At 38.3% G+C, this 25,414-nt stretch overlaps 1 protein-coding gene across 1 annotated transcript; it reads left to right on the forward strand.

The window, feature by feature from the left end:
• Positions 1-17,023: 17,023 nt before the first annotated feature.
• Positions 17,024-25,214, forward strand: npffr2a (neuropeptide FF receptor 2a). Its single transcript, XM_028456926.1, has 3 exons — positions 17,024-17,045; positions 17,820-17,943; positions 24,362-25,214. The coding sequence occupies exons 1-3, from the start codon at positions 17,024-17,026 to the stop codon at positions 25,212-25,214; spliced, it is 999 nt and encodes a 332-aa protein (XP_028312727.1).
• Positions 25,215-25,414: the final 200 nt, after the last annotated feature.

Below are 25,414 nucleotides of genomic sequence, written 5' to 3' on the forward strand. Positions count from 1 at the left end.
AACATCACTTATGTTGGATTTTATCTGCATCAACCATCCACAGCAGCCATATTTATTGTTTCCTACCTGCTGATTTTCCTGGTTTGCATGGTGGGGAATGGAGTGGTGTGCTTCATTGTGCTGAGGAGCAAAAACATGCGGACTGTCACCAACTTGTTCATCCTAAACCTCGCTGTGAGTGACCTCCTGGTTGGGATCTTCTGCATGCCCACAACACTTCTGGACAACATTATTACAGGTGAGCTAACCCTGACTTTCCCATAACTGTGGTTGGTGGAGAAGTGGTACCATAAAGTAGCTGAATCTTTTACCATGCTGGGTTTTCAACATCTGTGAGTTCCAGATGTTGGGGAAGATTAGATATTAAAGCAAGAGTCAAGATCTCTACAGTTCAGCAAGAAGGTCTTTTGAGCCTTTAGGCAACATCAGCCCAAAAAACGTGATTATTTATGTACAAAGGCAAGGCTTCTTATCTAGTATGGACATGCCAACAAATAAGTCAACCAAATACAATATCCAACTGACAGAGGGTGTAATCACTACACTTGTCCACTGCGTGATGCTTAGACATTTCACGCAAATGCCTCGAAAAGCGTAAAGTGATGACTCATCATCTGCCCAGTCTTTTCAATGGGGTATACTACTTCAGGTCACATGACCGGCGAGTCTGTCCTGTTGACAAATGGAAAACATGGCGGACATTCCTTAAATTTTCATCAGATATTGCTATATATTAAGAGAGCTTGTGGCTTTAGCTTAGTTTTGATAACATTTCTCATGAGAAATGTACCCTTAATTTCCATAATATCAATTCAGTTTACGTGTAGTTTGTTCGTTTAAACATACATTCTTTCTGCTTTCTCCATTCTCTACGAGAACATACCAGAGGCAATCTTTTTCATTTATATCATTACATCATTACAAGGTTTCAAACACTTAAACAATACTATGGGCTTGAGATGTGGAAATATATGCAAATATAAATTAATAGAAGTAATAATAAATGAACAAATCACGTAAACAGTCTGGTTTAAATACTAAACATCATCTGAGATTCAGCTTCCTTTCTGGCACGTTCTAATAGTGTCCTTAGCAACACCATAGCAACAGGAGAAAGCAGAAGGAATGTACATCGAAACAAAACTACGAATCGTAATGGTTCAGTTCGCCAGCTGCTTCTACCACGCACAGCTCTTTGCGACCTACTGTGTTGGGAGGTTATAATTTAAAAAAAAATTGGATATGTACACTATTACAGTTATTCATATTTAGTCATTATTTGTATAATATCAAAATACAATAGCAACATTGAAACAGTGACACTTAAAAACTGGGTTAGATTTAAATATCATTTAAAAATGTGAATACAATCAAGAAAAATATTTCAAAAAAGTCTTCATGTCAAAACAAAAACTCTGTGAAAGTGTGATGGCCAGTAGTTTGTTTGCAGCAGCATTTCAAATCATCTCACAGTTCAAATCAACAGAAGCAACAAACACAGCTGCTCAGTTCATCACAAGAGTTGGATCTTTGCTCTGATTTTGAACACACAAATGCCTCGTCTGCATTCACCCAAATCTTGTGAGTTCTCTGAGAGGCTGTTCAGAAAACGGAGAAGTGAAGGTATGAACACTCACCACATAAAACAAAGGAAAACACTATCAAACGATCTAGTAAGGAGGAAACGGAGGAATGGACAGAGACCCATGATGATGGAGGACTACTATGGCTATGACGCATTGGGCACCCCTGGTATACATAAACCAAATGGATACTATGAAAATTAAGGGTATACTGTATTTCTCAAACGAAGCGAAAGCCACAAGCTCCTTTGTAGCAATTTCTAGGAACGCCTGCCACGTTTTACGTCTGTCAATAGAACAGACTTGTAGTTAGGTGTAGTGGCAGGTGTGGCATGAGTAAAGCTATAGGGATCAGGTGACCTTCACTATGTAGCATTGTCTGCGTGACATGTAAACACTTAGAAAAAATTGTTAGGCGCCCAGACGTACAGGCGTGTACACGTGTGCATGTCAGTAAGTGTGTGTGAGTGTTTAGTGTTGTATCCTGTCCAATCACAGCAACGATCTGACTCAGAGCGTAACACTACAGTCACTAACACTCTATGGACGGGTGTCGTGACACAGACTGTAACCGGACGAAATGGTGGTCCGTTATACACTCACACTCACAGACACACTTACATACCTGCACGCGTGTACACGTCTGCGCGCGTAAGCGCCTAATATTTTTTTCTTAGTGTTTACATGTCACGTAGACTGTGATCGATGGTGAAGGTCACCTGATCACTATAGCTTCACTCACGCCACACCTGCGTCTACTTGTGACTGATATATTTATATTTGTTTGGTGAACATTCAAAATCAGTGGATCATTCGTTCATTCGTTTTTCATTATGTAACAAAAACATGAAAAACAAAAAAAAACACTTATTATTTGATTTGTTTCCAAAACCAAAATGAAAAAATGGAAAACGCCTTGTTTTTCAAATTCAAGCTCTTTTGCTTTGGTGCAGAAAACGAAAAACGGAAAAAGAACACCTTTATTTGTTTTCTCAATTACCGATTGGCCAAAGTACGTGTCCCGGAAGTGTACTCTCATCCGCCGCTAACGGCTATGCTAACGGCAGTTCGGCATGACAAGATCCCTGCTTCCAACTGTGCATCTGAAACATGTCCTTTTCACTTTAGCTGGTGTTGGGCACAGAACCTCCTCACGGACATTTCGGAGGATTTAGAGACTCCTCAGTGTTGTAGAATAGATATCTCAGGTTGTGTAACGCTTCACTTCCGGGTCACGTACTTTGGCAAAGAGCTTGAATTTGAAAAACGATGCGTTTTCCGTTTTTTCATTTTGGTTTTGGAAACAAATATCAAATAATGTGTTTTTTTTTTTCATTTTTCATGTTTTTGTTACATAATGAAAAACGAATGAACGAATGATACACGGATTATCCAGGTGTGACGTAGGTGTGGATACGCTTGAATGTGTATGCACATTAAAGCATCTGCACACATGCGCACGTGACTTGTGCATTGTGCCCGTGTACCCATTCTAAGTTTATGGAAAATGTAGATCAGACGTGCAGATGTGCAGGCGCAGGGTACGCGCTCAATTTACGCGTTCGATAGACTGGCGCGCACAAATTTAGAAGCAATCCACCCCCCATAATTTTACACTTTTAGAAACGTTTACATGAAATGTCTATGCATTGTGCAGTGGACGAGCATGGTTATTACGTGTCTTGGAGTGAGACTGGGTTGGCTGCCACCATACACAGAGATTTGATGGTATTTATTTTATGTACAATGTCATTGTTTCATCAGATGGGATCAAAAGCTGCAGACGCTTCAACCCCAGAAGATGAAAGACTGAATGAACTTTTCTCCTTCATTTCCATACATTTGAAACTTCAAACAATGTCCAATATAAAACAATACAAAATTCATTCATCCGCTCCTCGCCTAAACAAGAAAGCTTTTCCCTGCTTACCCTTTTAGCCTCATTTCCTTCATGAAATGACTAAAGCTGCATTGATAATATTCCACATGTATTAAACATACCAACTTGATAAAGTTTAAAGTTATGAATAAGAAAGCTTTCCTCACTGCACGAAAATAAGCTCAAAGGTGGGAAACAAAGCCTGGCTTCATCAGGCTAATAAACTGCTCTGGGTGGCAGCTGACACAGAAACTACAACTTACAATTTCCTCCTATACACTTAAAAAGCTTTTTAATGCCAAACCTCAAAGTCCTTTGAGTTTTGGCAACTGTTGTGTTTTGCAACCTGTAATTAGCATTACTTAGTAAGACATAGCACAACAAAAACAACAGCGTAAATTGGTGGATAACAAAGAGCGCTAGGTATATATCCAGTGTGAAACACCAAGACTTTTTCACAAATAGCCTCCCATGTGCTTAATTATGTTGGACGTTTGCTGTTGTTACCATGACTCAGTGAAGTGCAGTTGCGTTCATGACCCATCAGGCATTGATTTATTCAGAAGCAGATTTACAAATTTATGAACCTAATAGAGGTCCTTTTATTCACCTTTTTCAAGTTTTTATATACTTACCTTTACTTCAAGCTGCTGGAGAATATTTTTTTTAATCAGATGAATTCATAGGCCTCATCGATCACTAGATCAAAGACTAATTGCTTGAAAAATAAGATTTAAAAGGTTGAAATTGCCGCTTGAAAGTTTCTTTTGAACTCCACTGTTTGACATTGTTGGAAAAGTTTTTTGCGCAATGCATTGTGGGATGTAGAGTCGCAGAGATGGATACATAGGCTGTGTTCACACCGCAGGCCAATTTTTTCCCCGTTTTTTACAAATCCTACGTATCTGATATCTTGCTTGCTGTCTGAATGGCCGGGTCGCATCATATCTAACTTTTACGTCATCAAAATGCAATAACGTCATAATTCTGCGTCCCAGATGGAGCGGAAGGGGATGGGGAAATCCCGGCGGAGGACGGAGTGGATAGTAGACAGTGGAAGGCAAGTGAGTTCTTAAAATGAATAAATAATTATTATATTTAACATATTATCAGTGGCACACACACACAGAGATGAGATGGCTCCTTATTTATTACGGTAGACACAGTGCGTGTCTGTGTGCGCATATGGTACTTCAAGACCCCTTTTGTGCATGTGGGTTAGATCAGGGTCGCGTTCTGTTCATACTTCAAACTGATAGAAGACGCATTTAGTATGTAATATGAACGAGCACAATTGAGCATTCAGACCTGCAGTGTGGATGTAGCCATAGAAGTGCTTTTACTTCATTTTAATATTGAATCTTTGACAGGGGATGCCTGGAACTAACAAGAACAAAATTGGTGTCAAGCAAATCACAGACGTCCTTGTCTGGAGCTCAGTGAATGTTCGAAGAAACACAGGAAATAAGTATGTAAGTATGACGTAAAAAAAAGGGGCTAAACCTTGCAATGCGATGAACTTTTCTGAAATCAAACGTGGTTTATGTTGGAGATGAAAACAAACTTGAGTGGCAATTTCAACCTTTTACATCTTTTTTCCAAGCAAATGATCTTCAGTTTCTTGATCCATAAGAACAACACTCTGGATTTATCAGATAAACATTTTAGTCTTCAGCAGCTTTAAGCAGTTGGTGTTAAGGGCCTTGCTCATGGGCCCACTGTGATGACCCACAGCAGGGTCGAACCTGCGACCCTTATTAACATTTCAACATTTATTTTATTTTATAATTTATAATAATTCACATCATGTCACTGATGCGTAATGTGAGACAGTAATATTTGTATTCATGTCTGATAAATATGGAAAATATGATACATTACATCATTACAAACCCAGAGTTTAGCTGTATAATCAATTCAAGGATACACAATATTACACATTTTGTCATAGCTCGTATTCAAATCTAAACTGTATGAAACTAGAGTGAAACCAGTGTTAAATATGCTAATGTATGCACAACCAATAAACCTGAATTACTAATAAATGGGTTTGAAACGTAAATGCACTCAGTCGTCAGAGAACATTAGATGGTACGTTAATACTGTATAATTTGGGTAGGTGGGTGATGAGTGAGTCAATAAAAACAACTGTGAAAGCATTCCAGTTGCCTTGAAGTCCTACACACCTAATGTGTCTTTAATCCAATGGCAGCTGACAGCAGTCACAGATTCATTAAAGCAAATCTTCACATGAGGAGACTCCCCCACATTTCTCGCTGCATGCAAATAACCAAACACATCCTGCCAACACGTAAACACCAGCATTCCCATCTGACATACTCCAGTTATCAGCATGTCAGACTCAAATTTCACACCGTGTAGCCGTAAATGTGGGAAGAAGCTCAGCTTAAAAATACAACACTTGCATGAAGTGTGACTGAGTGGATCGTACACTGAGTCACAAGGTTGTACTATGATTACTGTACCCCCAGGGTTTTATGAATTAACTAACTGTTGGAAACATTTTGTCCACCTATTTTTGCTTATGGCAAGGGTTTGGAACATAAAGATGATTGAGACATTTGGAACACACACACACACACACAACTATGTGAGCACGGTGGAGAAGCAATTGAGGAAGTCATGAGCTGGTTTTCCATTTCCAAAAAAAAACACACTCAAATATCGCTAAAACGTATATTTACGCTTTCATGAGGAGGAATTTCAGACGTTTGAAATGTGTCACCAAAGCGCTATGGAAACACTTATTTCGCAAATACACATCACAGAATGTGAGGTACCTGGTCACATGACCACTTCTCTACGAGAAAACATGGCGCGATACCTGTAAACACGATTTAACGATTCTAAAAGTGCATTCGCAAACTGAACCAAATCTAAGATGATAAAATTATCCGTTCACCGAATCCACATCTCTATCGATGTATTTAATGGATGTAGAATTTGTATCTCTGACGTCTGACATTGGTTGCGTTTTCAAAACAAAGCTGACTTTATGGGGAGACAAAACCTCGAATAGGAGTACGCTGTCGGTTTTTCCGGTGTGAACCAGGGTTGGGGTCAATTATGATTGTAATTGATAATCAATTACAATTATGACATGGTTATAATTGTAATGTTAAAAATCTGTTCCCGTCTTAATTGTAATTTGATTGTAATTGAGTTATTTGACTTTTTAATTGTAATTGCCATGAAAATTCTATAAAAATAGTCAATTATAATGGAACGCAAAACTGGGAAACCATGTGACTGTTGATGTACAGTTCTACACGTATAGGTAATTATTAAAATATGTTTCAAATCAAACTTTCCCACATTTTACCATTTAGAAAATATGAAATCGAGGGGTATACTGACAAAAAATGGCTCAGACACCCACACCAAAAATATAAAAATTTATATTTTCATTGATTAGGGAAGGGCGTAACGTTTTATTGAATATTGGGGGGCGGGGGGAGAATTAATCGCCTTCGGGGGGTCTGGGGTCTTCTCCCTAAAGATTTTTCACAAAAAGCATGGAATTTCCTGCATTCTGGTGCATTATAGCCTCATAAACAAGTATAAAATCTTAATGAAAACATTGGTACAATAATCTTACTGAACTCAGTCACACTTCTGTCACAACAGTGCATATTGAATAAACAAACTGTATTTCTTTACCTTTTATTTCATGTAACAACAAATAAATCACAGAATTACAGGGTTGATACAGGCAGAAGCAAGTCTAATGTAATGCTTTTTAATGCCATTTTATTTTTACTCTCCAAATACTATATTTTAATGCCACAAATGCAGAAATAAATCAGCGCACATTTAATTTCATTTAGGATTTGCCCACATTTGAGCAGACGCTCAAACTTTTGACCCCTCCATGCACCTGCGATTAGGTGAGGATGAAAGGAGGAAGGGTGGGTCAGCGCTTTGTGTGTGAGGCATACCTGTCAAGTTTTGGATTTCAAAATATTTGAATTTTTCTGGCGTCGTATATGAGCCGTCCCACCACCCCAACCAAGCTCCAGTATCCCTTATATTTTAAGATAAGTGTACAGAAAATCTAAAATACCCACTTGTCAAACACTTACTAAATACAATTATGTGATTAGAATCTCGTAGGCCTACCTTTGTTGACATTGAAATGCTGTGAACATTCCTACTAGGGCTGGGCGATATGGATTAAAACTCATATCTCAATATATTTTCCCAAAATGGTGATATATGATATAAATCTCAATAATTTTATTTCAAATGAAGTCTGACTAGAAAGAATTATTCCTAAAATTAGCATTTTGATAGAAAATAAGCTATAATATATATATATATATATATATATATATATATATATATATATATATATATAATGAAAACATAAATGGTATATGAAGCACATTTGTTTATTTAATATACTTACAGTTCATATAGTCAACACATTGCATATTTACCATTAATTTCACGTTGCTTGTCTTTAAGTTAGACATTTTATTTTACTACATATTTTCTTTTAATTTCTCATGCTCACTCATGTGGTTCTCTGGTATTCACTAATGACTTATTAGACACATTTGTTGCAGACTTTACATTCTTTACCACTTTTTGAAAGCAGTGTATTTGAGAGAAAAACTGACCCATTTATTATTAACCAATTGGTTACATACATTTTAACCTTTAACATAATATCTACAGTATTGAATAAAAACTTTGTTGGAGTGTGAACCACAGTCATCTATGGATAGAAGTGCTGGGGCGGAATCGGTGATTTTAGATGCAGTCCGATAAAATCCGATATTCATTTTTTGGCTAATATCGGATCGATACACCCCTATATTTTACGCCTATGTGATTAGGAAGGCTAACAAGGTAATCAATGAATATGAAAGAAATTAGACGATAAACATTTGTTACTATTGTATTTTACAGCTGATTTAGGACCTGTTGTCATAAGAGATAACAGAAAGCTAACACAAGAGGAAGGTTAACTTTTTTAGGTTATTTATTTATTTCAGGCTCAGTAATTGCGATGAATTGCAATTGAACCTTAGTAATTGAGAACGTAATTATAATTGACTTTCTGAGGATAAAAAATATTTGAAATTTAATTGTAATTGGAAAAAATGCTGGTCACTGCAATCGGAATCAAATTGTAATCGAGCATGGGTAATTGAAAATGTAATTGTAGCTGAAAAATGTAATTGATTCCAACTCTGAATGCACCCTGAGTGAACTTTACTATATATACCCAAACCACTCACTTCTGACTGCTTTCACATACTGATGTCACCTAGATGTTCTAATTACCAGAAGAAAACACACACGCACGCACGCACACACACACACACACGCACACGCACACGCGCACACACGCACACACACACACACACATCTTAATTAGATGAAGGTTTCTTCACCACCTGAACCACAGTTGCCCCCTGATGTCATTTTGTTTCTTTTTGGGCTCAGCAAAAAGGCCTCTTCATGCTTTGAAAACAATAAAAAAAAAATAATCTTTTCAGTAATTGCTTTGACCTTTGCTCTGTTTGCCTCTGTCAAGCTTCCGAGTGCAGCTGCTGTTGAATTGTTAGTGATTAAACTGCATGATGTCCTGGGGGAGTTTCCCTCCTCTCAGAATCCTTGTACAAACGAATCTGAAGACAGAAAATTTTTTGAAATAAAAAAAAAAAAAAATCCAGAGAAAATGGGAAAGACTTCTACACTCTTAATTTGCAGAACATTTGTATTAGAGATGTTGTCTTCTAATTTAATGGACCAAATAAAAAAATGCTGAAGTTGGCCGGAATCAACAGTACATTATCGAACTTTTGATTACTGTGCCTTTCTATCGCAGAGTTATTAAGCTTGGATATTATTTCCAATGTCAGTCATTTTTACAGGTTACAAAAGTAAATGACTAATCCGGTGGGTTGGAATAAATTCTCCAGCCTTCACTTTGATTATGAGCTGCAATCCTGGTTTTAACCCATTTTAGTAAGAAGTGAACTGATAATTTTGGTATTTTATCTAAGTTTGGAAGGGCAAAGCATCTATTGGCTGTGAGTGAGTGTTTTCAAGTTGAGTCATATTCAGCAGAAGTTGCTTGTAATCCTCAGCCAATTTGGGGTCAAAGAAGACGAACAGAGTCAGCTCTATCATTGGATGATTTCATTCACAGAGCAGGCAGAGCTCATCAGCCATTTTGCTGTACAAGGAGCTTTATGATGACGAATGGATGTTTTTGAGCCCTCCTCAGCAGTATGTTTAAAGCCAATTTATTTGCTGACAATTAATCCTTTTGACACAATGTCCCAAAATAAATCTCTTCTCTGGCCAAACAAGTCAAGGCTACAGCAAGGCTCTAACTGGATAATACTTGTCATTTCTTGAAGCGGTTTTATGAGGCACTGTGGTGAGAGGATTACACAAATTAGAGCAACATTACAATGACTTCTATGATGCGATGCAGTCAGCTGTAGAGGCATTAGGGCTGCTAGCGATATGCTGCTCTTGATGGGATCTGCACCCAATTGATATTGGTTAATGAATAAACACATTAAACTTAGAAACTAATCATTACACATGACCACTAGAAACCTACTGTATATAAATGACTACAACTAAACAAGAGCTCAAACCTCCGCAAAGCGCCAACATATCCTTCTTGCAAGATATTGATAGATAAGGTACCCTGATCATTCACACTTTTTTTTTTACCTTGTCTGCACATGCTGTCAAAGGTTAACACTACATGTAGTGCAATCTTTTCCACACAGCAATGCATGTTTTGTTATTGAAATTAAATAAATTAATTTATCTTATTGCATAAGTGTGACCATCACCAGCCCTCCTAAGGAAAAGTAAGAAACACTTTCATGCCAGTGCATTCACGACTGATGTTTGTGCAAGAACCTCTTCTGCAAACCCAGGCGCTGCCCCGGGCTCAAAAGTGCAGCCAGGCCGGCAACAACAACAAGAGCTAAGGAGCCCCAGGCCATCCCCTAATGACTGAGCAGTCCCCACCCCAGAAGCCCCAGAGACCCCAAGCCGAGAGGCAGCCAACGCCCCAACATACAAATCCGTGGAAGCAGTGCACCCAGCCACCCTGAGTGGTGACCACTTGGTCACCCCGTCAGTGACCCCCCAACCACGCTCCAGCACTCAACCCAAGGAGCAGAGGCCCACCCCCAGGAAGCGACCAGAACCGCACGGGACTGGCAGCCAGCGGGTAACCGCCGGCGGACGGGTCAGCAGAGACCGACCCTAGGCCAGAAGGAACCAGAACAGAGGCAGCACCAGCAGCAGCCCACCCCAGGACAACGCCCACACCCCTGGCCGCCCAGGGCAAGGAGACGCTGCAAGTCACCCCACCGGCACCCCAGAGCACCGGCCGAGCCCCCCAGTGCACCCCAGATCACTCTTCATTGATGTTGCCAGCACATTGAACCTTAGTTATTGCCAAAATCATTCACACTTTAAAGACTTGAATAAATGTCTACGCCCAGTAAAAACAACACAGTATGGGCGCCACCATTTTTTGGGGAAAAATCTAAATGAAATGTGTATTTTGGATCTCATCCAGATATAACAGATATAATAAATGAACCAACTCAACTTAAGTGAGTCAAAATTTATAAAGATCAGTCAATTACAAACCTAGATAAGAGTTATTGAAATTTTGCCAATGATGACAAATAGGGATTTTAGGATGTTGAAACTGATCCAGACCAGAATCAATATATTGATCCTGATTCCTTGTTGGAATTTAATAGAATCTTCCAAGGCGTGTCGTCTCTGTGGTTAAAATGTTCTTAACATTTATCAAGTGCTCTTGACTTAATCCCACTAACAGACAAACAAACGCTGGTAAAAATAATAATTCCTTAGCAGGAAAGAAGACTGGCAGAGTCATAAATAAAACTACCTGGAATATAACTTTTTTTTTTTTTTTAACAAATTTTGTGAAACTCCATATTTAATATGTCCACATGTTTACAAAGAGCTACTACCACTCAATCATCAAGAAAAATGAGGCATGCTATTTGTGACTTACTGTATAATAATATTTGAAATCAGAAGAAGAGGTGATGAAAGTCTTTGTACATTTTGGAACAATTCTATTCCAGTGTAGGCCAGAGCAAAAATGTTCCTGCTACTTTTTTCCATCACATAATCAACAAAACAAAAATGAGCTCACCAGGCTGCAGGATTGATTTAAGATGCAGAGCTGTTGATAATGTTGGTATTTTCAGGCCAGTTAGCATTTTTGTTTTATTGCATATCTTAACAAATCAGCTATTTAAAGCAGCACTTACAGTTGCTTAGAATAAAAATGTATAGAATAATTATGTAAAAAGCTTTATTGGATGTTTTTTTTTTAATCAATAAACCTTTAAACAAACATGAATTGGGCAAAACTCTTTTGGGTAACAGCTAAGAAGCATGCGCTCAGCTCACTGGCGTCACTGATTGTGCTGTCAACAGACTTTTTTATGTGTTAAGACAATCCGCCTGAACAATTTCTGGTTCTAGATTCTTTTACACTTTAGTAGGGTGTGACGGGGTGACAGGGAAAACCTTTCCTGCTCTAGAGCCAAAAGTGGCTGCTTTAAGCCCACCCCCCGGGGGGCTCACTTGGGGGACCGCAGGGGCCGGCGTGTGTAGCTTCTGGGGCGAGGAAAGGGTGAGCTGTGGGGCCTCCCCTGGGTCGTGCTGGGTGGGGGTGTGTGGGGGCTCGGCCTGTGGTTCCTGTCCTGGCGGATCAGCGTCAGGGGTGGTTGGTCTGCTGGCTGGGGGCGCCGGGCCCCGTGGGTGCCATGTCTGGGCGGCGGAAGAAGAGGGTTAAGAAAAAAAAAAAAAGAATGTAATCAGTTTGTCAGGAACACAATAATGTGGGAGTTTGGGCTGCACTTCATTTCATTTCCTACCTTGGGAGAATTAATTCAACTTTTCATCATCTCATCCCCCACAGCTACAGTATATTGCTGATGGGCAGTGATGTGATGTGAGCATTTGTTTTAATCAGTGTTTGTTATTTTTATTCAACAGTCCTCAGTACAGATGATCTGGTTCACCCACCCAGTTAACGTGGCTGACATTCTATAATAGTTAAAGTGCATCTCTACGTTTAATCCCCACATCTGTTGAACCAAGAGAATTAGATTATTTTTGCTCAACCTGGATTAATTGAAGGGGTTGTAAATACCAGTGTTAATGGTTTCTAGTAACTGCATATCTAATCTCAGTAGAAAAAAGTAACAGTTGCTTAGAACAGTGTTTCTCAAATGGGGGTAAGCAATGGCACTACAGGGGGTACTTGAGAGCGAGAGGAAAATTAACAAACATGGCGTTTTATAATGTTTATTTTTAGTTAAAAATTATAATCATACTAAATATTACCAGAAACTCACAAATCGACAATTAAAGCACACAAAATAAGAGAAACAATTTCTGAATAATAAAAAGAACATAAGAACAATAAAATGACACCAAACACACACACACACTAAGAGAGAAAACATACTTACTTTTACCAGCAACACACAAAACGAGAACAAAGATACACTAAATGGGAGAAAAACAAATTATACAAAAATAACAGAGGGACATACAAAACCACATAAGAAACAACCTAACGACAACAAAAACACACAAAATATAAAGACAAACAACAACAGAATACACAAAATGACACCAAAAACACACAAAATGACCAAAAAGAAGAAAAAAACCCCCAAAATGATCTTGATTGAAACATGAACTGAAAATACAAAGGTCTGTTTTAGTCCCACATCAGGATCGAGTGACAGGAAATTATAAAAACTATAGAAATAAATATTTATTTATTTTTATTTATTTATTCAGTTTATTTCCGACATGGTTGCATTCACAGAAGTAGTTTGCTTATCCGAGTCCCGTCCCCTATTTTGAACACAGAAAATTTACATCAGAGTTTGTCTCTCTGGTCAAACATTCTTTGGTTCTGAACACAATTTCATTTTTTTTTTTTTTTTGTCCTTTTTTTGTGTCGGATTTATTCTCAACCGTAGTCAGTTTTTTTTTTAATTCATCCTCTCCATCGTTGTTCGTGTCGTCTTTCTTCCCTCATAGATTTCATTCCCAGACGTTGTTTGTGTTCCTCCAGTTCAAAAGAAAAGTTCATCTTCTTTCTCATTGATGTGTTGATCATATCGTATTCTTGCAAAAATGTCTTCCGAGTTTTTTCTTCATATCTAGCCAAGTTTGCAGCTTGTTTTGTCTCTGCATCAAGGCTATTCCAGCTGGTAATAGCTCTGTTAACAGTGCTGTATTTTCCAATGTTAGATTTAACCCTTTCTTGTATAAACACTTTATTACTGTATGTCTTAGTTCATAAGCAGTGTGTTTGTATGTGAAACGTTTTTGTATTTGGTATGGGAGTGTTTTTAGTGATGCCCTATATGCGAGAATTTGTGTGTTGTAGTGTATTATTTCTTGCAGTTTTAGGTATTTGGCCTTTTCAAATAGTTCATTTGTGTGTGCGTTGTGTGGTGCCTTATATGCCTAATTTATTCAGGAGGCACTAAATACTGTTTCATTTTATTTACAGTATTTACAAAATGAGATTCTTTAAAATGGGTGTTCTATATTCATGCTATACATCATTATGCTCTAAAGATATTTTTTCACAGAATTCTGAGCAGAATATTTTAGTCGGACATAAGGGGGTACTTGGGCCAAAAAAGTTTGAGACCCACTGGCTTAGAAAAACACAGTTAAATGCATTTTAGCCACAGGATCAAATTGCACCAGTCAAGACTCAATATTTGTCCACATCAAACATGTTGTTCAACTCCCCTCAGGCACTGATCATTTTGTTGACCAAAATTTTTTGTCATAGTTTTTGTCATCTATATTTTTTAAGTGACAATAACTAGACTATGACTAAGATAAAAAAAAAACAATATATGTTAGCAAAAAATGTGTTTAGATTTTTTGGTAACTTGTGAATCTAAAACTATAATTTTGTCCCATGGGATGAAATCCAATTAGAACTCATGTGATTTTACACATTGATCACATCAAATCTGTGTGTGTTTACAAAAAATCATACCATCTCATCAGGTTGATCAATGGTAATTTCATTTCTATTTTTTTTTCCCCTAAAATTAAAAAAAAAAAGCATAACTATTTATCCTTTCTATTTTAGTTGATGACAAACTACATTGTATTCAATTTAAAAGAACAATGACTAAAACTAAATCCAAATGTGCACTACCTTCAAGAAGTGGATGTGTAAGGTGTTTTGCACCCTCACTCTTTATGTATTTTTATGACCTGGGGTGGACTTGGACCAAAATACAGCCCTGGTATTTTCTATCCAGACCAGCCCACTACATTATCAAAGGACACCATGTAAGTCAGTGATACTCATAATGGGGCTCTTTTTGTCTTCATTTTAATTCTTATTCCCCCAGAAAACCTTAAAAGGGGGAAACTTTTTAACTCCCTTTTACCTATTTCCTTTAGCCATTTTGCAACGTCCTTTGTCCCATTTTTGCCTCTTTTCAAAACAATGACAATAAATGCCAATAACAACCCCTTTTCCTCTACTTTTTGTACATTTTTGAAAGTTGTTTTTGACACTTTAATACAATTTTTGTCCTCTCTTTAATTTTTTGGGCCATTTTTCATCATCAAATAAGCTAACTTTTACCCTATAAATTAGACATCTTGCTTCTTTTTGTTCCACATCTTTGCCCATTACCCTTTGCCAATACATATTACCTGTTTGCTCTTTTTTGTAAATTTTTTTAAACCACCCATGACTGCTTTTGGCCCATTTTAGTCATTTTTCACTCTTTTCTTGCCACGTTTTTGCCTTTTTTGGCCAAATTTTGGTCACCTGGTAAAGGGCACATGTTACGCTAAATCAACGTTTCTGTGCTTTAAACATCATAAAGTGCTATTTGGGCTTCATACACATGCCCAAAGTAGAGGGTGATTTGCTCCTTTCTTACTGCAGGGTGAGCCCAAACACCTCGCTCCAATTTGATGACGCGTTCCCACTTTGATGATGAATTTGGCGCGGCACTGAGCTGGAGAAGCCGCGCCTCCAGGAAGCTCTCTGCCGTGATTGACATGTAAACAGACACGCCCACGAAGGTGAGCATTTCAGCGTCCTTCGCGTAGTGCTATGTATGTATTTTCTACACTCTATGTATGTACCAGCAAATGCCCCGCCCCCACGCTCTGTGTTTATAAAGCAGCATGAGCTCGACTACGGCCCCACGTCACCGTGCGGGGAGGTGGAAGTCAGTGTCCCGTCTATAGACACGCCCACTCATGAATATGCATAAGTAGGCTGCACATCAGCCTGTTTGTGTAGAGTTGCTCAGAAAGTGACTTTTCAGAGGCTAAAACTCAGGAAAACAGGCGAGTTTGGGAAAATAAACCTCAACAACTATGTTTTTAGAGTTCTTAGAACAAATGGAGATGGATGAAAAATAGCATGACATGTGACCTTTAATACAATTACCTCCACTTGCTTTTAAAAAAAAAAAAAAAAAAAAAAAAAACAGGTAGCGGGCGAAACGGCTCACCGGCAGATGGCCAGTCCACCCCTGGTTATGACCAAACCCAATTTTTTTGTTACGTTAAGAACAGAAACAAAGTTGTTTTTTGTTTTTGGAAGGGACAATGCATTTTAATGTCTGTACAAGCCAAAATTAGCACTTCAGCTAATTTCTATCTGTAGTGCGCATAGAGTCCAAATAATAAAACAGAAAACCAAATTACCACAAAAAATATGGACAGGACAGAGTTATAATACAACACAGCAATCAATAACATAAATATAAATAAAGCTGTACTACATGCAACATGCTTTTTCTGGCAGGGTAGCGTGAAACAAATTCCAGTTTTTCTATGAGCCTTCGGACATCAGAGGAACTGGTCTTCTTTTCTAATGTACCAAGAAGCACAAAACAACCCTTTCTGAGCTTTGACAATCTTATCTTTACGTGCTGCTCTTTAGTTACATTAAAGAAATGAACACATTTTCAGTACAGTGGAGAAAAATGCATTCTTTTTTTGACATACTGTTCTGTACACACTTCAGCACATCCATTTAACCAAGGAGGTAAATGAAAACTTCAAAGCACTAAGGACATTCTCATGTCCAATATACTGATACTAACATTAGCTGCTTGTTTTATGTCTGTCTATTATGGGATAATTATTGGGTTTCAGTCTTCCATCCATCCATTATGTATCCATAATGAAAATGATTACTGGACATGAACGAGCCTGGTTACAAGGCTGGAGGCACAGTTTGGTCAAGGGCTTCAATCGTTTGCAAGAATAATAAAGAGAAAGGTACACAATCCTAGTCTCACACACACACACACACACACACACGCACGCGCACACGCGCACACACGCACACACACACACACACACACACACACACACACGCACACACGCACAACGTTTCACCTACAATCAATTTCGAGACCCCAATTACCTGGAAGTGCATGTTGTTGAACCTGAACACTTGCACACACTCAGAGAGAACATGTCACACGTCACAGAGAAAGGTCAGTTTCTAAAAAGTGCAACCTGTAGATTAGTTTGCTTGTTAAAAAAAATAAAGATATTTTAACAAATAGAAATTAGTTAAAAAATAACAATAATAATAATAAGTAATTGCTTTTTTAAACAATTTCAAACTGTATTATATTTACTTATTGCTGGCTGTTAACATCATAATATGACACAACAAAATCTGCTACCAGTATTTCTAGAAGCTAGTGTGAAGTTATTGGATGAGGCGAAAATAGCATTTTTTTTAAAAAAGTCAAAGATGATAAGGCAAATTTGAAGGGAAAAAAAGACTGAAAAATATACCTTAAATCCCTCATATTTGTTTAAAACATACACGCTTCTATTCTAGCTTTTCCTGTTTTAAAAATTGTTCCTAATATATTCAGTTGTTGAAATTGAAACTACAAATTAAAGTTTTACTTTCCTCACCTCACAGGTGTTAGACTTTTTCATAGAAACAGAAAAATCCAAGCATTTTGTAAGGAAAAACGGAACATTTCAAAAATATTGCAGCCTATTTCACGCGTAAATGACGGAATTAGTCACTTGTATTTCCTGACAATATTAAATTTTTCCAAATCATTAGTGGTTTCCGTGCAAAAAAAACCCAGGGAGCCAAATTAGCCAGACCTGAATGCAACCACCCTGCAATACCAGGTCATTTTACATCATCAGGATCATTTTTGCCTGTCCAAAATGGTCGATAACTTAGAGTGAAACAATTTTACAATAACTGGAGTTTACATGTTCTCTTGTTGGTAAATCAGCCACACGCTGTCTTCTGTTAACAGGATGGCCGTTTGGAAGCCTCGTCTGCAAAATGAGTGGAATGGTTCAAGGGATCTCTGTATCAGCATCCGTCTTCACTCTGGTCGCCATTGCTGTGGACAGGTAAAAAATAACTAATCATCATGATTAAAAACATTCAGTCAAATACACATGGAAGAGTATATTACCTATAGAGGACACATGCAGCACATGGAGGAAACAAATCCCTTTACACAGAACTAAACTCCCAAAAAAAACCAATGCTTGTAAAAGGGTTCACAATTCCCTTTTTAATAATAATAATTAAAAAAAAAATTCAAAATAGCGGTGGAAGATTTCTTTTCAAGCGCTGTTATGTAAAACTGCTGTATATACGTAAGAAAACCCAGTTCAACATCCTCTGTTATGATAGTCAAAGACTGCATTATTCTAATCTTGTATTCACATTAATGAAAAAAAAAAAACATGTCAAAACCTTTTCCTGACCCATTTCCATATCAGGCTATTCTCTTTTGGATTTACGCTGTTCTCCCCAAATTAATATTCAGTTGGATTTATGGTGTCTGGGGTTATTTACTCAGTTGGTATGCAAATTTATTTAAAAAATATGAATTCTCAAATGAGTCAAAATGTAAAATTGTGTCACATTCAGCATCTGTCTGCTATTTCATTAGCATTAGAGATGTGGATACAGTTGTGTGAGCACACAAAAGGACTAATTCTCTCAAATATTGTTCACAAATCTGCTTGCACTTCTCTGCGGCGATAATCCTTCCACCTCACAGGTGCGGCATATCGAGATGCTAATCACACAGCATGAATATTGCATAGGTGTGCCTTAGACTGGACATAATAATACATAATACATTTAAAAGTGAGCAGTCGTATTACACAGCCCAATGCTACAGCTGCTGCAAGTTATCAGAGATCAATGCGATTGGGATGCTTATTGCAGGAATGGCCACTAAAATGGTTGCTGGTGAATGAATGTTCATTCATCTCCCATAAGGAATGGATCCTGGGGCCCCCAACTCACCCCATCCTTAATATAGCATCGGTATGAAATGATCATATAACATGCATTTAACTTGACAACCCTTATTAGTATTAAATAATGTACTTTCTGTAAGTATAGATACAGCAATTTGGCTCTATGAAAAGATAATGAATCGTTTAAAGATAAATGAATAAATATTAAATAGAAATGACTTCACACTGAAAAAACAAAAACAAATCTGAGTCACAAATAGAACTAAACATGAATGTGTGCCTTTTACAGCAAATTATAAAGCAAATGAAGTGGGGGATCAGAACAAAATTTTTACTCTTCATTGTTGTTATGTTTTATTATGGACTGAGCAGCCAATAGCAAGCCTCAGTCAGTGCACACTTTTCCATACTTGATTTATTGTGTCTGAGACTAGTTAACTAGTGCTTATTTCCCCTAATAGTTAAGTTAATACGCACTTTTACCATTACTAGTTGACTAGTGCTGCTACAAATGGTTTTAATAGTAGATATTTTACTCCTACTAGTTCACTAGTAAACATGTTTAGTCCACCTAGCATGCTTACTAGTTCACTAGTTGATGCCTTTGCTAGTGCTTTTCAGCCTCCAAGTAACATTTATCTTTGGGAAAAATAAAAGACTTCTGATTCTGATTAATCAATGATTGCCTAGTTAATTAGAGGCCCTAATCAATGATTGACTAATTAACTCGGGACCTTAATCAATGATTGACTAATTAACTAGGGACCTTAATCAGTGATTGACTAGTGAACTAGAGACATTAATCAATGATTGACTAGTTAATTAGGGACCTTAACCAATGATTGACTAGTTAACTAGAGACATTAATCAATGATTGACTAGTTAACTAGGGACCTTAATCAATGATTGACTAATTAACTCGGGACCTCTATCAATGATTGACTAGTTAACTAGGGACCTTAATCAATGATTGACTAGTTAACTAGGGACCTTAATCAATGATTGACTAGTTAATTAGAGGCCCTAATCAATGATTGACTAATTAACTCGGGACCTTAATCAATGATTGACTAGTTAACTAGAGACCTTAATCAGTGATTGACTAGTTAACTAGAGACATTAATCAATGATTGACTAGTTAACTAGGGACCTTAATCAATGATTGACTAGTTAACTAGAGACATTAATCAATGATTGACTAGTTAATTAGAGGCCCTAATCAATGATTGACTAATTAACTCGGGACCTTAATCAGTGATTGACTAGTTAACTAGAGACATTAATCAATGATTGACTAGTTAACTAGAGACCTTAATCAATGATTGACTAGTTAACTAGAGACCTTAATCAATGATTGACTAGTTAACTAGAGACATTAATCAGTGATTGACTAGTTAACTAGAGACATTAATCAATGATTGACTAGTTAACTAGGGACCTTAATCAATGATTGACTAGTTAACTAGAGACCTCAATCAATGATTGACTAGTTAACTAGGGACCTTATAATCAATAATTGACTAGTTAACTAGATACCTTAATCAATGATTGACTAGTTAACTAGAGACATTAATCAATGATTGACTAGTTAACTAGGGACCTTAATCAATAATTGACTAGTTAACTAGATACCTTAATCAATGATTGACTAGTTAACTAGGGACCTTAATCAGTGATTGACTAGTTAACTAGGGACCTTAATCAGTGATTGACTAGTTAACTTGTCATATTTTTTGTAGCTCACGAGTAACTAGTTTGTGATTTTGCTAATAATTATTCACGCAGCTTCCCATATGGGGGATATCAACATCTTCTGGAGTGCATATGTACACAGCACATCCCCTCGCGCAAAATGTGGCCCCCCATGGAAGACGATGCCCTACGCACAGCACGTGTGAAAAGGGAGTGGTTGCCTAGTGGTTAAGGAAACGTGCTTGCAATCAGAGGGTTGCCGGTTTGAGTCTCACCCGGGCCAACACTGTGGAAAGTTAAGCAAGCCCCTTAACCCCCAACTGATCCCCTGGCACTGCACCGTGGCTGCCCATGCCCACCGCCCCAGAGAACAAATTTTATATGTGCAAAAAAACATATGACAATAAACAAAGGCAAAAGCCCTGATTCTCTTCCTCTCCTTCCTTGACTTGGTAGTGTCTATTTATATTGTGGGCAGTCATATGTTACGCACAGCAAACCACCGTGCCTATACCCTCATTACATCCTGATATGCTACATCTATGAAGTGGATGGACTATCTTGCATTGAAGAAGTGCACAGATTTATCGTAGATTTTAGTGGACATTATTTAAGGGAAAAAAGGCCTTTTGTGTACAAAGAAAAGGTTTTAGATCTTTAACTTTAGTTCATGAAAAATGGAAACAAAAAGGCTAAATAGAAAGACAAAGGCTGAGAACTCCTCAGCCATTAATACAAAGGGTGCTTTATGTAGAAAGAGGCAAAATCAGAGGCTTCGATTCATCCTCTATTACAGTCTACCTTTCAATGAATGCTGATTGCGCTCAAGTGTGCAATGGGCTGATTGAGAGGGACGGAGAAGCTCTCATTGCCCTGAATTAGCAGCTGTATCTGTACATGGAGTGCCGAGTGTCCTAGATTATCCTAGTAATAATTTACCCTTAATGTCAAAATAAGAGATTTTAAAGGGGACATATTATGAAATATCCACACGGCACACAAAATGTGAAATTAATCCATCCAGTCGTTTTTTGTGGTCTGTGTAAGTCTTACAACACAGAAAAAATTGCTCCGTTTCAAATTTTCTACTTTTGTGATGTCACAAGTAAAATCGGGAAAGAAAACACCATTCCCTCCCCTCCACTGGTAACTCCACCCATGAACTCCACCCTCAACCTGATGAAAACTTTTGCGAAAGTCCGCCATTGTTTTTCTCGCAAGCGAAGTAGTGATGGCTACCGGTAAAACTAAAAACAGAACTTGCCTGCTGACGGTGCCACCTCTCCACAGTGAACATAGTGTATTCATGTTCATGCGGAAGGGTACTCCGCTTTTGTGGTTTCCAGCGCATCTTGTGGTTCAGTGTGGCACCAGCAGGGAGCAGACACATTTTTAGTACCTGTTAGATCACCTTGTATCGCTGATCTGACGTGTTTGTGACACAATGTGACGCAGCGGTTGGACAAAACAAATGATTATCACTTTTAATGCACTATTCTTGTAGTTAGAAGAGCAGAGGAAGAGGAGAAAGTGACTTAGCAGCTTAACACTCTGGTGAGTGTTTGAATGACTGCTGCTGCTGAGTTGAACACAGGCCCTGAAGCGCTGAGACGGACTCACAATGGCAATAGTCACTTAAATCGCCATGTGTTATACTGTAATGTGCAGTATGGCTGAAAACAATCACAACAGTGTGCGGATAGCACAATAAAATGGCTTTGGTGATCACTGATTTCCCTCGGGGCGCACGGTGGTTTAGTGGTTAGCACGTCCGCCCCACAGCAAGAAGGTCCTGTGTTCAATCCCTGGGGTGGACTTGGGTCCTTTCTGTGTGGAGTTTGCATGTTCTCCCCGTGCTACGTGGGTTTCCTCCGGGTCCTCCGGCTTCCTCCCACAATCCAAAAACATGACTCTAAGGTTGATTGGAGTCTCTAAATTGCCCATAGGAGTGAATGAGAGAGTGAATGGTTGTCTGTGTCTGTGTTTCCCTGTGATGGACTGGCGCCCTGTCCAGGGTGTACCCCCGCCCAGCGCCCTATGAGAGCTGGATATTGGCACCGGCAGACCCCCGCGACCCTGTTAAACGGGAATACGCGGGTATGAAAATGGATGGATGGATGGATGATTTCCCTCGTAAAAAAGAGCGAGGCATGAAAGTCAGTGCCTATAGACACGCCCACTCATGAATATGCGTAGGCCCCTAAACAACCCGATTTTTAGAGCTGCTCAGAAAGTGGCTTTTCAGAGGCTAAAACTCTGGAAAACAGGCAAGTTTAGGAAAATAAACCTCAAACACTATTTTTTTGGGGTTCTAAGAACAAATGGAGATGGGTGAAAATATAGCATATGTCCCCTTTAAGAGGAGGAATATAGATATATTGTTTTGTCTGCTATACTGTAACGTGGTAAACCTGTAGCTCTCAGAAATATGCAGTCACTTACATTTGCGTATGAATGTGTTTATATCTGGTTATTTGTTCAGAAAATTAGAAATTGTAAAAACCAAAATCCATGAAGATATGAAACACTGATCTGTCCTATTGCAGTGGTTCTCAAACGTTTACTACTGCACCCCCTCCCCCAACCCCCTTTGAAGAATGAAAAAAAAAAGTCACAGCCTCACAACATTTAAATGAAATCGGTAAAAAAAAAAAAAAGTTAACCGTCATTGAATAAGAATAACAATAAAATGAATAATAAAGTTTTTGAACACAAAGGAAAAAAAAAAAATATATATTTTTCACGCACCAGGCTTTGCACGGCTGTCCTCGCATCACCTGTCATGACGTCATGATCTCACCTACAGGGCGCATCCCCCACTTTGGGAACCACTGTCCTAATGAGTCTGTTTTTGATCAGCCAAAAAAGTCCTCTGTGCACAGTCTAGACTTCATCATCAAAACCCCATGTATTCTTATTAAAATGAAAATAATTGGGGAAGCAGAACCCACTCTGCTTTATTTTACATTACAGACTGAGCTACGCGGAGGGAAATTAACCATGTATTTGACATCAATGACAGCTGCTGTTGAGCAGCAACAGTGGATCCTGTTATTATCTTGCATAAATATGCAGATTTCACTTTGTACACCCCCATAGTTTTAAATCAGTCATGCGTGTGCTTAAAATGCAATGATGCTTTCATTTAAAGAAGAAAACTAAAAATTAATATTTAGAATTTTAATTTTCCATTGAATATGTAGTCAAGGACAGAAACATTTCCAGTGATTCTCTCAGCCTTTACGTCAGGTGTCTTTAGTTCCTACATTTCTTGGGGGCATATCACTGTAATGCTTGCTCAATTTAGTTTATGATTAGTTAATAGATTTGACCATTGGCCATGGCCTTATTCTTCTGCCTCTTGAAGCACAAAATAATTCTCCAGCAATTTTCTTTTGGAGGTTTCACTGTTGGTTGGAAACAAGTATACAGATGCTGCTTATTGCTAAATTCCAAGCTTGCAAACCAAAAATCTTGTTGGCCCTTCTCAACTGAATTAAAAAAATAAATAAATAAATACATTTTCCTGAGTAAAGGACTTAAGTCTGTTATGGTATACTGAATATCAATTAAAGGGCTTAGTTGGAAACATGTACTGTATGTTGTAGACACAGCTCACATCTTTCCCCAGCTTGCTTATTCAAATGCCCTTTTTCCTGGCCCATTTTAGCTTCAAGTCTGTTTTCGTTGTTGTGAGGAAACATTGCTTGTTTTCCATTCGGCATGATACTTGTACAGTATGTAGTTTGTATGTTGTAGATAAATGTGAAAACTTTATTAAAACTTTATCTTCAAGTCAATGTACATGAAATGCAAGAGCTATGAAAAAATCAAACCACTCCTATGTATTTTTTTGCAGATTCAGATGCATCGTCTACCCATTCAAGCAAAAACTCACCATTTCCACTGCTGCTATAATCATCATCATCATCTGGGTTCTGGCCATATCCATCATGTGTCCTTCTGGAGTCATGTTGCAAGTTACTAAGGAGCACAACATCCGTGTATTACTGGGCTATGACAATAAAACCAGTTCCTTTTACTGGTGTAGAGAAAACTGGCCAAATAAAAACATGAGGAAGATCTACACCACTGTCCTTTTTGCAAATATCTACCTGGCCCCTCTGTCCCTTATCGTGATCATGTATGCTCGTATTGGAATCACACTTTACAAATCAACGGTTCCGACTGGAGGAAAGCCAGGTCAAGACAACCGCCACACTGTTTCCAAAAAAAAGCAACGGGTGATAAAAATGCTTCTAATAGTTGCATTGCTTTTCATCCTCTCCTGGCTGCCTCTATGGACTCTCATGATGCTGAGTGACTACGCCAGCTTGAATGAGCAGCAATACAAAATCATAAACATTTACATTTACCCCTTTGCCCACTGGCTGGCCTTCTTCAACAGCAGCATCAACCCGATCATTTATGGCTTCTTCAATGAGAATTTTCGCCGAGGTTTTCAAGCAGTGTTTAAGTTTAGCCTGTGCACGTCAAACGGACAGCGGAGGAAAACCTACTCGCACAGGCTGCAGGCAAACTCCATCTTACCTGCAAATAATGCACAGACCTCCCTGGAACCAATTTCACTTAACAGCCTTGGAAAGACCAATACTCGGCGACCTAACCACGTGGTGGAACATGATTTAGTCATGGAGGACTTGGAAAAGGAAACATGCAGCAGCGGGGGAGTAACTGCAGTGTCCATTTAAGGATAGGTAGGAGACTTACCTCAACGTGATGAACTCAGTTTTATCACACTGTGCCTACAGAAAGGCTTATGTCAAAAGGTTTTGTTTTGTAAAATTGTCTCTGAGACATTTGGGGTGCTGAGAAAGTTCAATACAGAACTTGCTCCTGAAATACCTTTGGGAAATTGAGTTTGAAAATGTGACATGCCATGAGAAAACCA

This window comes from Gouania willdenowi, chromosome 9 (assembly GCF_900634775.1).
Source record: "Gouania willdenowi chromosome 9, fGouWil2.1, whole genome shotgun sequence".
Taxonomy (NCBI): domain Eukaryota; kingdom Metazoa; phylum Chordata; class Actinopteri; order Blenniiformes; family Gobiesocidae; genus Gouania; species Gouania willdenowi.

Coding starts and splice junctions, on each gene's coding strand:
- npffr2a (XM_028456926.1), top strand. CDS start 17,024: ATGTCACACGTCACAGAGAAAG. Junction 17,046..17,819: donor GTCACACGTCACAGAGAAAG/GTCAGTTTCTAA, acceptor TTGGTAAATCAG/CCACACGCTGTCTTCTGTTA. Junction 17,944..24,361: donor GTCGCCATTGCTGTGGACAG/GTAAAAAATAAC, acceptor ATTTTTTTGCAG/ATTCAGATGCATCGTCTACC.